The 16,278-nt window shown below is 49.7% G+C and overlaps 1 protein-coding gene across 6 annotated transcripts in view; it reads left to right on the forward strand.

The window, feature by feature from the left end:
* The window catches only part of SYNRG (synergin gamma), a 60,554-nt gene extending 47,905 nt beyond the window's left edge, over positions 1 to 12,649 (forward strand). For 4 of the 6 annotated variants that reach the window (XM_035140248.3, XM_060268334.2, XM_060268335.2 and 1 more), the window contains 5 exons: positions 238 to 334; positions 766 to 914; positions 3,524 to 3,634; positions 4,492 to 4,527; positions 7,093 to 12,649. In XM_035140248.3, coding sequence (XP_034996139.3) covers positions 238 to 334; positions 766 to 914; positions 3,524 to 3,634; positions 4,492 to 4,527; positions 7,093 to 7,224 — 525 coding nt within the window. In that variant the 3' untranslated portion in view covers positions 7,225 to 12,649. The remainder of the gene's footprint in view (positions 1 to 237; positions 335 to 765; positions 915 to 3,523; positions 3,635 to 4,491; positions 4,528 to 7,092) is intronic. The other 2 variants (XM_060268333.2, XM_060268337.2) reach the window with 1 other exon arrangement.
* Positions 12,650 to 16,278: the final 3,629 nt, after the last annotated feature.

Raw genomic sequence — 16,278 nt, forward strand, 5'->3', positions numbered from 1 at the left:
CCTGGGTTGGGAAGCAGGGCTGCTGCAGGGGATGGTCTGGGGAGGTTTCCAAGGGCCAGGTGGGGAAACCTCCAGGGCCACATGCAGCCTGAGGTTCCTCTTCTCTGACATAATGTGGATTCACGTGATGTGGCAGATATTTTGGAGATAAGCAGGCCTGGGCTGGAGGCTCCCTGGGGATGCTAGGAACACCGGTCCTGAGTTCAGCAGAACAAACAAATGTCTCTTCTGTGTTAGGTCATCAAGAAGGCAAACGACACCCTGAACGGAATCAGCAGCTCCTCTGTCTGCACCGAAGTGATCCACTCTGCGCAAGGCATGGAGTACTTATTAGGTATGGATTTTACCGCATCTCATGAAGATGAGGAATTAAAACAGGGAGCAAAGGCACCCAACAGCTCCGCTTGGGATGTGCCTTTTTTAAGCAGGAGATTTTCCCACATATGGAAACCTCATTTGTTTGTCACCACCTCCATCTACCCTCTAGATTTCTATGTGGTTGATGCGCTGTGCGAGACTCTGATGCTCTTGTTTTATTTACTTATAAAAACATGTTTATAGACATTTATTTCCAACAACAAAAATCAAAGCGGTTTGCTACTAAGTTACATAAAAGCACACAAGGGTGTGTGGCTTGGGGGAAATTCTGAGGGCCAGAGATAGAAGCCTGGAGGGCCACATTCATTTTTGGTTCCTCATCCCTGCCATCTGAGAGTTGGCATGCCTCCTGTGACCCCTGCACCTTCACCTTTGATCTCTCAACAGGGGTCGTCGAGGTTTATAGAGTCACAAAACGGGTAGAGCTGGGCATCAAAGCCACAGCCGTCTGTAGCGAGAAGCTCCAGCTACTACTGAAGGACATTGACAAAGTGTGGAACAACCTGATCAGTTTCATGTCACTTGCTGCTTTAACGGTAAGGCCTTTTGTGTGGTCCATCTCTTTCCCGTGGGGATTTTTTGCCCCGCTGGAGTATGAGAACGGCCTGCTGGAATCCTGCCAGTACAGTGTCAAACAAACAAAGAAAATTTTATTGCATTAGCCGGTTGGCCATAGCACATAAAGGATCCAGGCAGTAACCTACCGCTATTATACAGAGAATGTATCAAATACACTTGCAAAACAGCGAATATAAAATCATGCTATGTAAGACAGAGTTTGGCAAAAACTATGACAAATCATGTGGGTTTTGTCCGTTGCAAAATATTTAGAGCAGTGGTTCCCAACAGGTGGTCCGGGGACCCCCAGGGGTCCGCGAGCTATGCCAGAGGGGTCCGCAAGATGCTATTAGAATAAAAAATATATTAAATATATTTCATATGATAACAGATTTTTTGTTTTGGCCGCTTCCTGCATGAACACAGTCTAGCGCTAAACTAGAATTAGATAGAGGCGGTAGTTCTGCTGTATGCCGTTAGGTGGCGCTTTACAAACACTACTGTTTTGCAAAGCGGCAGCGCGCACATTCTACTAACGCTCACCTCCCCAAGATGCTTTGCGCGCGCCGGCTTCATTTGTGCGCTACTGCACAGGTACCCTGTCTTCTCCATTCCCCTCCCTCCTCCCTGGCGCGCGCTGCCTCTTTGCAAAACAGTAGTGTTTGTAAACAAAGCGTTGTTTTTCGCGGAAGCTACAGTTTGCGTAGTTAAAAATGGACCGTTGGTTAAAAAGTGGTTCGTTAAAACGACAAAGGCCTACAGATGAAGAGGAAGATAATGCATTTGATGTTCAAGCAAGTAAGTCAGTGACTCTCGAACCGATCTTGTCAGTGTCCATTGAACCTAAATCGTCGGCGTCCCTTGAACCTAACCCTTCCAAGATCAGTGTTAAGCTTACTGGAAAAATTAGATTAGGAATTAGGAATTAGATTTAGGATTAGGAATTAATGGGGGTCCTTGTCACAATAGCGGCTCAATGAGGGGTCCTCGAGAAAATTTTGTTGGGAACCCCTGATTTAGAGAGATCCGAGGCTAGAGAAAGTTAGCCTGTTAAAAGGGCCCTGAGTTTTAGGGCCTGCAAGATATAGATGGCCACTCCGCGGGTAACCCTGGGGTTAGCGTTCACCAATAGAAATTTCATGCGGTCATGTCTCTTGATTTTGGACTACAATTCCTACCATCCCTGACCACTGAGCCAGCTAGCTAGGGATGATGGGAGTTGTAGTCCAGCAACAGCTGGTGACCCAAGTTTGAGCAGCACTGTTCCCGTACAACATCTTGTATAACTGGCCCTCAGGAGCAGGTTGCGAAGGCAGCGGCCATCCCATTTTCTTTGACCTCAGCATCTGCCGTTCAAGGATACACTACCTCTAAATGTGGAGGGTCCACTTAGGCATATTTTGCTCTGCTCCCAGTGTTCAGACTCTGAGTGCCATTGGAGAGACGGATTGTTTAAAGGGTAAAGGGACCCCTGACCATTAGGTCCAGTCGTGACCGACTCTGGGGTTGCGGCGCTCATCTTGCGTTATTGGCCGAGGGAGCCAGCGTACAGCGACAAAGCCGCTTCTGGCGAACCAGAGCAGCACACGGAAACGCCGTTTACCTTCCCACCTATTTATCTACTTGTACTTTGACGTGCTTTCGAACTGCTAGGTTGGCAGGTGCTGGGACCGAGCAATGGGAGCTCACCTCGTCGCAGGGATTCGAACCGCCAACCTTCTGATTGGCAAGCCCTAGGCTCTGTGGTTTAACCCACAGCGCCACCTGTTTAGATGTGCTTAATGCTTTTAGATTGCTGTAAATAATCTTTTGTTTCTTAATGGTTGTTTTATTTCTTAATTTTTTGCTGTGCTGAGTTGCTTTGGGTGAAAGCATGAGACAGAAGTTTAATAATGATGGTGATGGTGGTGATGACGATGATGCAGCCAAGGCTAGGTGGACAAATAGTAGACTGTGTTTCTGTGAACCAAGGTAGCTTGGAAGATAGAAGGTAGAGAACAGATTAGAAGAGGGGTCAGCAAACCTTTTCAGCAGGGGGCCGGTCCACTGTCCCTCAGACCTTGTGGGGGGGGTGGACTATATTGGGGGGGGGGTGATGCAAGAGCACCACGAGCCTCGGTGGCTGATTACCTGTGTCTTGCAAGCAGCAAGAAGATGAGCGGCGCATGAAAGGGCTCCAGAGAGGGGCTGCTTAAATTGGCGGCTGCTCAAGCGCTGCTGCTGCTGGCACCAACAAAGTCCACCCCCCTTCCTCCTCTAGGCAGGGTGGGGAGAAGCCAGGAGGAGGGAGGGAGGAGGAGGTGGCGCCACCATGTGAGGGAGAGGGAGGGAGGGGGAAATAACATGTGCGCTGGCGATCCACAAGGCGATTCCCGGACCATCCGCGGGCCAGATCCAGAAGCCATTTGGACCTGATCCAGCCCGTGGGCCTTAGTTTACCCACCCATGGATTAGAAGGTAGAAGGCAGATTAGAAGTTGGAAGGTAGAAGAGAGCATGGAAGATAACTTAGAACAAGAGGACTGAAGGCAGAAGATAGCTTCTTATGAACAATATACTGATTCCTATCTCTGTTGTCCCTCCTACAGCCTGACGAAAACTCACTCGATTTTTCCTCTTGTATGCTTCGCCCGGGAATCAAAAACGCCCAAGAACTGGCTTGTGGGGTGTGCCTCTTGAATGTAAATTCTCGAAGCAAAGTAAGTAGAGGCTGTGTCATTGTTGTTGTTTTTTTACACCTCCCCACCTATCTCAACCCCTTTTTGCATTTGCTGCCTTCCACCCCTGCATTTGCTCCACTAATTTTAACTAGCACCCGGAGCATCCAGTGACCTCATCGCAAGTAGCTTTTGTAGAAAGCCGCATCGCGGGCAGAGCCAAGTTCCTTCCGAAACACCCTCTGCCGCCCATCCGAATGCATGTTGTTGCTGCTGCTGCTGCTTCCAGCTTGGGTGGAGACCCCAGGCAGCCTTAATGGAGCCCGCAGAGTTGGGAAGTAAGAGGTACAAGTCCCTGGCCCTGCGTGGATCCACCCAGCAAGGCAACACAGTCTTCCTCAAATAAAAGCGTAATGGCCTTCCAGATATGAGACTCAAACTCCCATCAGCCCCAGCTGGCACGGCCAGCAGCCAGGAAAGATGAGAACTGCAGCTGAGCAACGTCCAGAGGATTTCAAGTTACCCGTCTTTGTTTTATAGGGCAAGAGTCAACACTGTGATGCCCTCCAGTGATGGGCGTTGCAGTCTGACAGTACCTGTCGGGTCGCAGGTGTTCCCAATTACTTGTGCCTTATTTCCTAGGCAACTGGAGGGTTGACTCTGGAGTCAGGAGTCCCCTGCAACTGGCTTGGAGCCTCTATCTACTTTCTTCGTAAGAGACAAGCCCCACAGCCTTCAGAAACTCGGGATTGTCAGTGGGATATATTGGAGCAGCTCTAAAAGCCCTGCTGTGTGGAGTGGGATGGGGACTCTTAAAACATGAGCGAATTTGGTTGGCAGCCAGCTCCCCTCTTTTTGGCAATTGTGTTTTGACCCTTTTCTGGTTTCGACGTTTTCAGAAAGAAGAGAAGCCTGCGGAGGAACCTCCTAGAGAAGTACGGACCCATGAAAGCTATATATATATATATATATTTCATTTTAATGTTTGCCCTAAGCAAGGTGGTAGCGGGGACCGTTGCCACCCTCCTCCGTTTGTCTCCAGTCAACAATTTCTGTACCTCTCCCTCTCTCTAACATCTCGATTTTAATCAACTAACTCGCACTTGAGTCCGCTCCCCTCAATGGCCTGGTTCAAACTGAATGCTTAGTGCGAGCCTGCAAGCGTGTGGGCCTTCCAGAAAGGAGACAAGTAGCTGCTTTGTTCCGTCCTCTGGTCCTGCTGCCGCCCGCTAAACCGTGGTTTGGCCAAGCGTGTCATCTGAACCCAGTTTCATGGCTTGTCTCACTCTAGACAAACCACAGGCTCTGATCAAAGTTTGTTCTATGCTTCACCACTTGTGAGGAGATGGACGGCAAGCCCGGGTCCAGACGATGCGCTGAGTGCAAAGCTGGGAGGAGGATCAAAGCAGGGATGCTCTCCTCTCGGGGAGCCTGCATTCTTGCACATTCCCACTAATCCATGGTTTGGCTTAGTGCTGCGCACAAACCGAGTCTTTCTCGTGTCGGCATGCCTGTTGCTTTGTGAATAGATCTGCTTTTTTGTGGTGGTCTGTGTTGTGGTGTGGCAGAAAGAGTTGTCCGTGTCGTTGGCTCCCATCTATCTCGCCTTGCGTGTTTGTGGCAGGAGGGGCTTGTGCCGTCCACCCTCACTGTGCATGAAGATGTTAAAAGCTTTTCAGGGTTGATGGTGTGGAGGTCACTTTCTCTTTCAAGAGTGTAGGGGGGGGGGTCTAGTTCAGCCTGGTGACTGCTTCTCAGCTCTTGCGTCTTGTTCAAGGTGTGGGGTTCTGTGTGTTCCACAATTCCTCCATGGGAGCAAAGAGATGTGCACGGTCAACTAGCTGGGCTCCATCATTTGCAACGAATTAAGGGGCTTTTGAGGACGCGGGTGGCGCTGTGGGTTAAACCACAGAGCCTAGGGCTTGCCGATCAGAAGGTCGGCGGTTCAAATCCCCGCGACGGGGTGAGCTCCCGTTGCTCAGTCCTAGCTCCTGCCAACCTATCAGTTCAAAAGAATGTCAAAGTGCAAGTGGATAAATAGGTACCGCTACAGCAGGAAGGTAAACGGCATTTCCGTGTGCTGCTCTGGTTCGCCAGAAGCGGCTTTGTCATGCTGGCCACATGACCTGGAAGCTGTACGCCGACTCCCTCGGCCAATAACGCGAGATGAGCGCCACAACCCCAGAGTCGGTCACGACTGGACCTAATGGTCTGGGGTCTCTTTACCTTTTAAGGGGCTTTACCCAAGGATACTTCATTTATTTTTATCCACACAAGTGGGTCTGTGCAAAGTTAGGGGTTGTTTTCAAAGCTGGTGTACAGTCACCTTATTATACTCCTACAGCTGTTTCTCACACGATTACATAGAATCTCTTAAAGTCATGGAAGTGCTTTCCATTCTGGATATCTGAGAGGCGAATAGCTGTGACTTCAGACCAGCAAGAAAACAAGTGCATTTCTTCCACTCCCCCAAAAGCAGCAGCCTTCCCAAAGTGCTCCCACCTGCTTGCTCAGCTGCAAGCCTTGGCCATTGACAAATCAGCCCTGGGGTGTTTGTGTGTGTGGGCTGCTTCCTTGAAAAGCGGCTTGCCAGCTACGCCCAAGTCGGAAACTGCTCTCAGGTGCGTTTCAGCTCCTTTGTGGTTTCCCACGCTAGATTTAAGCTGGCAGAACCTTGCAGTGCGTCCTCCTTGCCTCCTGACGGGAGTGCCCCTGCTTCTGGGTTCCGCAGTGGTTTCTCCCATGATATAATATCACACGATTTGGCAGGCAGGTTAGATCTCCCGTGAATTTTGGCGCAAGAGGAACATTCCCCTGCTGGGGTGCAGCCACCCAAAAGGTCCCCCCTCTTTCTCAGAAGGGCAGGCAATGCTTTTCAGTCCAAATTCTACCTTTGTACAGCAGCGAGAGGAACGATCAAGGACACATTTGCAGCCAGGCAAGCGAGAGGCACGATCAAGGACACATTTGCAGCCAGGAAAGCAAGTGGTCTGGGTGTGAAGCAGGGCCAGTGAGGGGTGTGGCCTAGAGAGGGACCTGAAGGCCAGGTAAAGAGGCTTAGAGGGCCGCAGGTCTGAGGTTCCTTTCGCTCCCTGTCTTATAGCCTCCTGCCTTGCCTGAGATGGAAGGAGCACCGTGCCATAAATAAACAAAATAGATTCTGCCTTCAACCAGCCTCTTTCTCTTCCCACTTCTTTAAAAGAGCTGCCTTTAAATGCTCTTTTCAATCGCACAAAGTGGAGATTGAGGACCCTCTGCTGCTGGTTTATCCCAGAGCCCATGCCTGCCCAGAGCTGTGGCCATGGTTTGACGACGATGGCTTGTGAGCTGTTAGGAAGCTCCACGAAGTGACTGGATGTGTTTGTCGGCTGTCAGTGTGTGCCTGTGCGTCGCCGACATCCAGGCCTCTCTCCGTGGCGCAATGTTTCAACACATGGGAGCATCACGGCGGTTCCTAACTCTGCTGTTTGTTTGTTTCCTTCCCCCCTTCTCCTCTCCAGGCCTTTAACTCGGAAACGGACAATTTCAAACTTGCTTACGGAGGGCACCAGTATCACGCCAGCTGCGCCAACTTCTGGATCAACTGCGTTGAGCCCAAACCCCCGGGCCTCATTTTGCCTGACCTACTTTAAGCGGACTTCGTTCCTTCAGCTTCGACTTGGTCTCAATAGGGGAAGAATACACTGGAGGGGGGCAGTGGGAGTGGGGTGGGGAGGGCTGGCAATAGATGTGGAAACGGTTCTGAGCTAGCGGTTAGGGCAGACGTCCCTAGGCTGGAGTGCTCCAGACGTTCTGGGCTACAGACCCACGGCCATGCTGGCTGGGAGCTGGGAGTTGTAGTCTGCTGCACCCGGACGTCTCCAGCTTGGGGGAAGACTGGGTTCAAGTGTATATATAAAACGTTTGTTTTTAGACTAGCTGTTCTCTTCCAAAAGGGCGAAAGCCACTATGTTTTTTAAATCTGCAAATTCCCTGTGGTGGACTTCTCAAGAATTTGGAAATATCCACTGATTTGGGGGTGGGGTGGAAGTGTGGATTGCACTGAGGCACAAACTGCGTTTCTCGAGTGGCATTTGACCAGCACAGTCTGCCCTTCAGGTGTTGGCAAATTTCTTGTCTGCTTAATGAAGGTGGAGGGGGGATCTCCCCGCCCCCGCAAGTGATAACCTCTGTTTCAAGTGGCTTAGAGCCCCTAGGATGACAAAGTCAGAAAGAGACAGGGTTGGTTCAGGATCCTTGTTGGGTGGTTCTTGTTTTTTGAGCAAGGTCTTGAATAGTTTCTCACTTCTCGCCTCGTATATAGCTGGTGAGCTTCCAAAACCAGGTTTAAGTGTCAGGGGTCTACTTCTCCCCACCTCCTCCCCCCCTACCCCACACCACTGACAAGGCACTCTTGGCGTTAAGCATGTCAACTCAGAATTGCTTACAGGTATTCTCCGACAAAACTACCATTACTGAGTTTTGGGGCACAGGCAAGAAATGATTGGGCAGATCCACCCCATAGATTTCAAGCAAATCTGACACACATTTGAAGCACATGACTTTCCCCAAGAATCCTGTGGTTTGTGAAGGGTGCTGAGCACTGTAGCTCTGCAAGGGGGAAGCTACAGTTCCCAGGATTCATTGGGGTGTGGAGTCGTCCGTTTTAAATGTGTGTTGGCTTCGCTTTAAATCTGTGAGCTTGCCCTTAAAGAAGGGTTCCCCCACCCCGGCACTTTGAAAGCAGCTGATCTTTAAAGCCTCAAGACCTCTCCCTAGAATGAAGGACCCGTGTTTTTAAAGAATCAGCTGTCAAATTTGGCAGTGTGGAATAAAAATAGACATGCAGAATGGTGGAGGGCTCTCCAAGTGTGAAATTGTGGAGGGTTTCTTTTTGCTCCTTCTAAAGGGCATTACCACTGTTTGCGACTCCATTAAGTTTGCAGAGAGAGTGAGAGCCTCCTAAAGGTATAACCGGCTTACATCGATTGAATGGCCGTTTCTGAAACGCAACCTCTTTGTGGCATGCTGACAATTTGAGGGTGGCTGGGGGAGCCGGCATCTTTCCTCTTTTGAGCAAGCGGGTCGTATCGTTTTGCGGCTTTGAGAGGGCAATGGTGCAGAGAACGCAATGAAGCAAAATGGACTTTTCTTTGTTTCCCTGCTCCCTTTCGTCAGTACCTCCAGACTGCAAACCACCTCGCTGAAACCAAAGCGGGGCAGGGAGCTATTTAATTGAAGCAAGCAGCCTGATTGTAGCATTAAACAATCAATGCTCGTGCCTTTTTAGAGACTTGCCTGCTGTGAGCTTTTGATCTCTCCCTTCACTTGAATTGGCAACCTGATGCTGTTCCCTTGGTTGGAGGGTGTTGATGTTCCATCTCCCAGTGTGCTATGCTTCATGATCCACCACTGTTGAAGTTCTTTCCCCATTCCACCATTGGCAGCGCTTAGGACTGCAGGGTGGGGGACCTCCGGCCCACAGGCTTAATTAGGGGTCCCAGTTTCCCCTTCCCCCCAAACCCCACCTTCCCCACACCTGATGCATCACGTGGGTGTCAGGTGTGGGGCAACCAAAGGCACAGTTGGGAGCTGGTTGCTGCTTTATGCAGCTGTGGCCAACTTGTTTGTACATATCGCATTCTGGTGAGTTTCCTCTGGCACCCTTGGTGCGGGTGCCCCTAGCTGAGGACCAGATCCACTGAAAGCACGGCCTGGCAACTGGAGGCACAGCTTAGGTCTCCTTTAACAGCTGCGAAGAATTTCTAGCACATTCCAGCTTTTCCCATCCTGGTGCTTCAGCAAGGAGGGAAGGAGCCTGGCCACCAAATTTCTCCCGGCTTTAGAAATCTGAAAAGTGCTGCTGGGCAGAGAGCAGGAGCTGCAGGAAGGAAACAGCTCATCAGATGGTTATATATTCTCTTGGGTGTTTTGCTTCCATGGAACAACGAGCTGCCTTGTTTTGGGTGGATGCACCTTTTCAATCCAGTCTTGCGTGGTTGGCCAAACTGTAGTCAGGACTCCAATGGGTTGGGTAAATAGCGGCTCATTAGGAAATAATCTTTTGGTGCCTTTAACCACACTCAAAAAAGTAAGTTTTCGGGAGTCATAAGTGCTAACGGGTCAAACTTGGGGGTGTTGTCAAGACACTAAACTCAGCTCTCACATCACTGGTGCAGTGGGAAACTTAATATCTTGAGCACCAATGACAATGTGGCAAAAAGAGGGATCCACTTTATCTTTCACCCTGCATCTTTCTATAGAGAAAAGCGCACACTCTCCGCATAGTGCTTCCCTGGGAGAAGCGGTGTCTTCTGAACTTCCCCCTGGCATTCAGCTACTAAGACCCCACTGCAAGTCTTCTGTGGCTCAGGCGCATCAGCAAGCCTGACATGCCTAAATTTGAACCATGGAAATGATCTCACGCATGTTGCTGAATCAGCCCGATCTGCACATAACGGAGGAGTTGGGGTTTTTTATTAGCAGTTCCAGTGAGACTAAGCAACAAAACCTCATCCCACAAGTTGCTGGAGGGCTGGAGGAGCCTCAAACCGCAAACCTGAGTATTCAGCACTGGGGGCAAAAGTGCCCCTCACCCAAGGAAGATGTCAATTTTTGTGTGTGCTAATTTTTTCCTCCAGATTGCTCTTTAGCCTGTATTCAGATGGGCCGAGGAGAGAGAGAGAGAGAGAAAGATCAGTCAATGGGAAGTAAAGGCAGCTCTTCAGGTCTAATTACGGCAGAGCTTATTGAACTGTGCCTGTGTTTAAGGCTCACGACAGGTCTGGGAAGGGAAAATTACCGCCTGGCTTCTGTTAGTCACAGTGCCTTGTACAGTCCACCAAAGGAGCATTCGCAGAAAGGGGGAGGAAAATAGCAATACACAAATGAAACGCCTTTCTTTGTGTCTTTGCGACGTGAGCAATGTTTGTTTGTTTTTCACTGATGAAGGCTGGTTGCATCGAGGGTGGAGGGGCCTGGAGTGGGCTTCTTCTGCTATAGCGTATCCAACTCATTCGGAAGACTCGGCGTTGTGTTCATCCATCCCCTGCACTGTGATCCTGTTAGCCAAGGGCCCCGGTGTCCTTGGAAACTGTATCCAAGGTTACGGTGTTTTTCCGAGGCTTCATTGTGTAAGGTTCTGCTTCTCTCTGCCTGGCAGCCGTGCTTTGAGTGCAGGTTGGCAACTACGAGGAAGGTTTTCATGAGCTGGTCTTTCCATCTTTCCAGCCTTTTGACTTCGTTTCTCTTTAAAAAACAAAACAAAAACCCACACGTTTTCTTTCTTGGGTGAAGCAAAATGCTAACGGTTGTGCGTCCTTTTGTTCATTTCTAAATATACCCTTTTTTTTGTAGGGTGGGAGTCTCTCCGTGTGAACTGTGTTCTGTCTTTTTGCATGCATCTTAGCTGCAGGTTTTCCTTTTCCTTAAACCTATTTCAAAATGTATCACAGCCCTTGTGTGTCTGCCTGTTCCCTTCCTTGACTGTGTACCTAAAGCTCAGTCCTTTGAAAAATGGCTCTAAAGTCACAGCCACATGTTCAGAGCACGTGGCTTCCTACAAAGAGTCCTGCGACTTCTAGTTTGCCAAGGATGCTGGGAATTGTAGCTCTGCAGTGTGAAAACTACAGATCCCATGATTCCTTGGGGGAAGCTGTGCTTGTTTAAAGTGGTAGAAACGTGCTATAAACATATGGTTTAGAAATGTCCGTTGATGTGTTTGATGTCGAAAAGTGGGACCAAGGGTAGAAAGTGAGGTTGGGGAGCAGAGCCCAAACCTATGGTCATGTCCATCCACGTTAGGGAAGGGGTAAGTTGAGGTCCTCCATATGTCATTGGACTGCAGCTCCCCATAAGCCCAGAACTTTGGGCATGCTGGCTGGTGTTCAACTGTCGTCTGGTAACCACAGGTAAATCAAGCAACTCAAAAGCCATATTTGTGCTTCGACAAGATGGCTTTACCCTGCCCAACACAGATTACCAGCCCTGCAGTCCAAGGCAGGCAAATAAGCCAACACCAAGGTAATTCCACTGACGGCAGGAGCCCAGCGTGGTCTTTTGGATCATGGCAGGCAAAATGTGGGGTGTCTTCCCCCTCTCCCCGGCATCCACCACTGGTAGCTTCTGATATATCCTGATTTCTTTCTCTCTGTTGAGACGTGCAAGCTTCAAAAAACTCCCCACCCATTCAGTGTAATACCTGGGCAGTCACATGGGGAAGGAGCCGATGCAGCTGAGTTGCCCACCCTGTAGAAAGTACAGTGCAGGAGGCAATATAGGGCCCCTACTCAGGGGGAAGTGAGTCACACTTAGTCCCCATTGAAATCAATGCGCCAACATTAGTTGCGGCGAAAGGGAAATCCTTTTTATTCGGTCGATAATCTGCTTTGGATTGGGTCCGTATTCACTAAAGGCTCTAGAAAACCCGGCAATTCTGCTTTCGTTTCACGTTTCAGAGGAGGAGCTGCGGAGGAGTGCTCTGCCATGGCAAACCAGGCCGCAACCAATAAAGGGAAATAAAATGAATCAAAACCCCATTCCGCAGATGCAGTCTGATTAAATGCATATCAATTCTTGGGGTGGCATAGCAAAGTGATACCCCTTTCTGAAATTAAGATAAAATAAAGCTGCTGTTGTATTGCTACACTAACTTATATAGATGTTTGTGATTTCTCCCCCCCCCCACCTTCTCAGTCTTTTTTTAAATTAGTATTATTCAGGTCTTTGGATGGTACCCAAAAGGAGAGACGATGCAGCTTTAAAAGGGGAGAGAGATCTTTTAACATCTTGGCTGCCTCCTAAGTGGTTTTGTGGTTGACTCAACTGTGATCTAAGGTCTTGTTTTACTTTGCGGTGTGTGCTGTTGCCGATTTTATAAAAAAAAAACCTTTTGAGAGAAAGTGAGAGTGGTCCTGTTTTTAATTCCCGGTGTCTGTTTGCTCTCTCAGTGGTGTACAAACTCGTTTTATTGATCCCGGTGAAATTTCCTGATCTTCAATAAAGCTCCTTTGTTTTCTTTTTATTTTACTTCCGACAGAAGGTTATTTGAAGCTTAATAAAATTAAAAACGAACCTTCACTGGTGCTCAGCTTGCATGCTTTTCATCCTGTTAGAGCTCAGAGGCACTTAACCAAATGGACTGCCGGTAGGGGAAGAACACCAAAGGGAAGAAGCTCTTCTCTACTGGCGCCACGGGTTCTATCCAGGTCAGTATTGTTGATGCTAGCTGCAGCTCTCCAGGAGCTTGGGTGGGTTTATTTCCCCAGCCCTACCTGGAGATGCCAGGGATTGAATGCTAGGACCTACTTGCCCGCAGCGCAGGTGCCCTCCTCCCACTGAATGGCAGCCCTAAATAAATATAAGATTCTAGTCCTCATGGTTCTGAAAGAGAGGGCTAATTGTAGACTGGCAGCAGGTTTCCATATGGTACTTTCCCAGCTGTACCTGGACACGCCAGGCACACAGGCCTGCCTGCCCCTGAGTTATAGCCCTTCGCTGACATTCCCGCAAGATGTTAAAGGAGAAAAGACTGTGGACAAATTGATAGGTCTACCAACCGCGATGAGGAAAGTGGAGCCTCCAGCTGCAGAGGCAGTGTACCTCCAGAATACCTGGCGATGGGTCAAGCAACAGAGGAGGGACACTGTCTTCGTAAACTCCCTAAAGGAATCTCGCTGGAAATGAGATGCTGGAGTAGGTAGTCTTAACAGATGCTGCTGGACTACAATTCCCATAAGCCTCAGCCAGCTGACTCCACTGATCAAGGCTGATGTAGTCCACCAGCATCTGAAGACCCAGTGAAAGGAGGAGGTAGAAGGAGGAGGGAACTCTGAATTTATGAATCTTAGCACACATGAGGACTAGAATCTTGCTTGATGATGATGATAGGAGAGAGAAAACACTGATCAAAACCAGGTGGTCTGGTTCCAGTGCAGAATTTCAGGAAAAACACTCTTAAAGGTCACAACCATGCCATACATTGAAAGCATTCTGGTTTCATTTTAAAAGATGTGATTCCCCCACCCTAAAGAATCCTGGAAACTAGTTTGACACAGAGCTAGGATTACCAGCACCCTCCACAAACTACAGTCCCCAGGATTCTCTGGGGGAAGCTGCGACTTGAAGCAGTAAAAGAGGGCTTTAAATGCATGGTGTGGGTGCAACTTGAAGTCTAATCATACCAGGCATCTACCTCAAAGGCTAGACTTAACTGAGTATTGCTGTGGTGGTATGCTCCTCACTTGAAGCTATAGCCCAAAGGTCAAATGTGGCCCTGGTGATCCACCGCAGGACACACAACCTTCCCTCGCCACTTCCATCGACTGCCCTGTTTTGAACCCTCGAGTGTTTTTCACTGGCTGGGAAGTGTCATAGAATCAGAGTTTGGAGGGACCCTAAGGATCATCTAGCCCAGGCATAGGCAACCTTGGCTCTCCAGATGTTTTGGAACTACAACTCCCATGATCCCTGACCACTGGCCCTGTTAGCTAGGGATCATGGGAGTTGAAGTTCCAAAACATCTGGAGAGCCAAGGTTGCCTATGCCTGATCTAGCCCAATGCAGGAATATGCAGCTGTCCCTTACAGGAATCGAACCTACAACCTTGGCATTGCTGGATGCTGCCTCTTGCTTGTCTAGAAGGAAGGTGGAGAGGGTGTGTGTGTGTGTGTAGAAACTAGCCTCCTGCACAAACATTCACATCCATGGCTCCGCCCACTTGCCTCTGGTATCTCCCTCTGCTGACATGTGGCCCCCAGTAAGTTGTCCAGGAGGGAATCTGGCCCTTGCGCTGCTAAGGCTGCCTGTTGCAGGGCTAAGGGGCTGCTAGGCCAGGAGCACCCCAAACCCTGAGATGTCAGGGCCCCAACCTGAAACCTAGTGGCAATCCCTGGTGATGTCATGGAGCTGGGCCCTGGAGACGGAGGTTAATTGGGAGAGGGGAGCAGAGAAAGGGCAGTGTCTGTGCTAACAATTTGCAGTCAGTTGCTGCCGGGCTTGAGCTTGCAAGCCTCATGCACAGTCTTCTTCATATTTCTTAACTTCTTAATTCAATTTTGCCCACCTGGAGTCTCAAGCCCTGTGTGTGCCGCCGCCTGGAAGGGGCCAGGCAAAGCTGGAGACTGATCTGCAGCTCTGGCAACGCTAGTAGAACCCTTCTTTAAAAGAAATAAATGCTGGCTGGAAACAGGTGCCTTTTCAGACAGTTTTCATCAGCTCTCAAGCACTATTTAGGCAGCCAGGCTTGATGCTGATTCGAAAGTACATTTAGAAACAGCTCTGCCAGCATGGGGATGAAAAGGTTCAGAGGGGTGGCTTTGAGCTAAGCAGCTGGTACTGCGCAAGTGTTGACAGCAGCAAGCAGGCTGATCTGCAGCAGACAGCAGAAGTGCGGGCCTCTTAGCAACTTGGCTTGTGACAGATCCGACTTTTCCTTGTAAGCTTGACTATTTGGCATAGTAAACTCTGACGGTGATGAAGCTCCCGAAGCTCTGTCCATTTCCAATGTGGCCAATGTGCGGGTGCCTTCTGCAACCTGTTAACAACTCAATAATAGTGCATTTGTAGTGGATTTATCCTAGACTATCCACACACAATTCTGCCTTCTAAGTTGTCAAGCTCTTTATGGGCCTGGGTGTCCTGTGATGCTTCCCCAACGTGACTGCATTACTGGCATTGGGAGAGGCAGGCCTGTGATGGCCTGGGCCTCAGGCTCGGACTCGGAACCAGAGGAGTCTCAGTCTGTACCGGATCCTCTGCCTCGGGCATTGACTGAACCAAGCCTGGGGCCTGATTCAGAGGAGCCTCAGTCTGCACAGATTCCCCTGCAACAAGCACCAGCTGTGCAGAGTCAGGGGCCTGAGCCTATCCTGGCTCCAGATGCGGGGAATACCTCGTTGCCATCAGCTGGGTCATCACCGACAGCTGACCCACTACCAGCTGAGTCAGGAGAGGCTGAGGCAGCTCCTGGGTCTAGTAACCCACCGGCGTCTCCCGAGCTGCAGAGACTCAGGTCTGAGAGAAGGAGAGACCTGAGTACTCACAGGAGGAGTGCTCGCCTTCGGGCGAGACAGGGTGGTGAGCCGTTGGGGGATCAGGACCGGCCATTACCCCGTCAGAGACAAAAGGCGGTCAGACCCCACCCCAGGTTGCGGGAGCAACATTGCTGTTTGCCAGATCCTGCCTGTGTTCCTGTTCCTGACCTTGCCTGGTTACCTGCCCTGCACCCTGCTTCCGCTACATCGGACTGACTCTACGTTGACTCTTTGGACCACGGACCGGACCTGGACCTCGCCTCTCGGATTACCCACGGGACCAGCACAAGGCCACAATGAAAGTGGAAACACCCCCATCTCATGGGATACTTGTGGTTTAGAAAGTTGCAGGATTTCAGCAAGAAGCAATGGGGGCGTGCACCAATTTGAAACAAAGGTTGTATATCTGACGAACAGGAATGAAAGGGTGATCGTGTGTAACTGCAATGATACCGTCATGATCACAAATAATCATGAATGCACGATAAAAAGGATGCTCAGAGTCACCCTTATATATTGCTGGGGCATTTTATTGTATTGCTTAATTCTTTTTAAATACTGTGCCAAGGAGGATCGGGCTTCAGGCAAGCTTATGGATGTTCCAGATTAATTGTAAGGATCAAGACCAAAAAACCCTGATGTTGAGCAGGTAAGGGAGAAAAAGAACAGGACACC

Source organism: Zootoca vivipara, chromosome 14, assembly GCF_965207765.1.
Source record: "Zootoca vivipara chromosome 14, rZooViv2.hap1.1, whole genome shotgun sequence".
In the NCBI taxonomy this organism is placed as follows: Eukaryota; Metazoa; Chordata; class Lepidosauria; order Squamata; family Lacertidae; genus Zootoca; species Zootoca vivipara.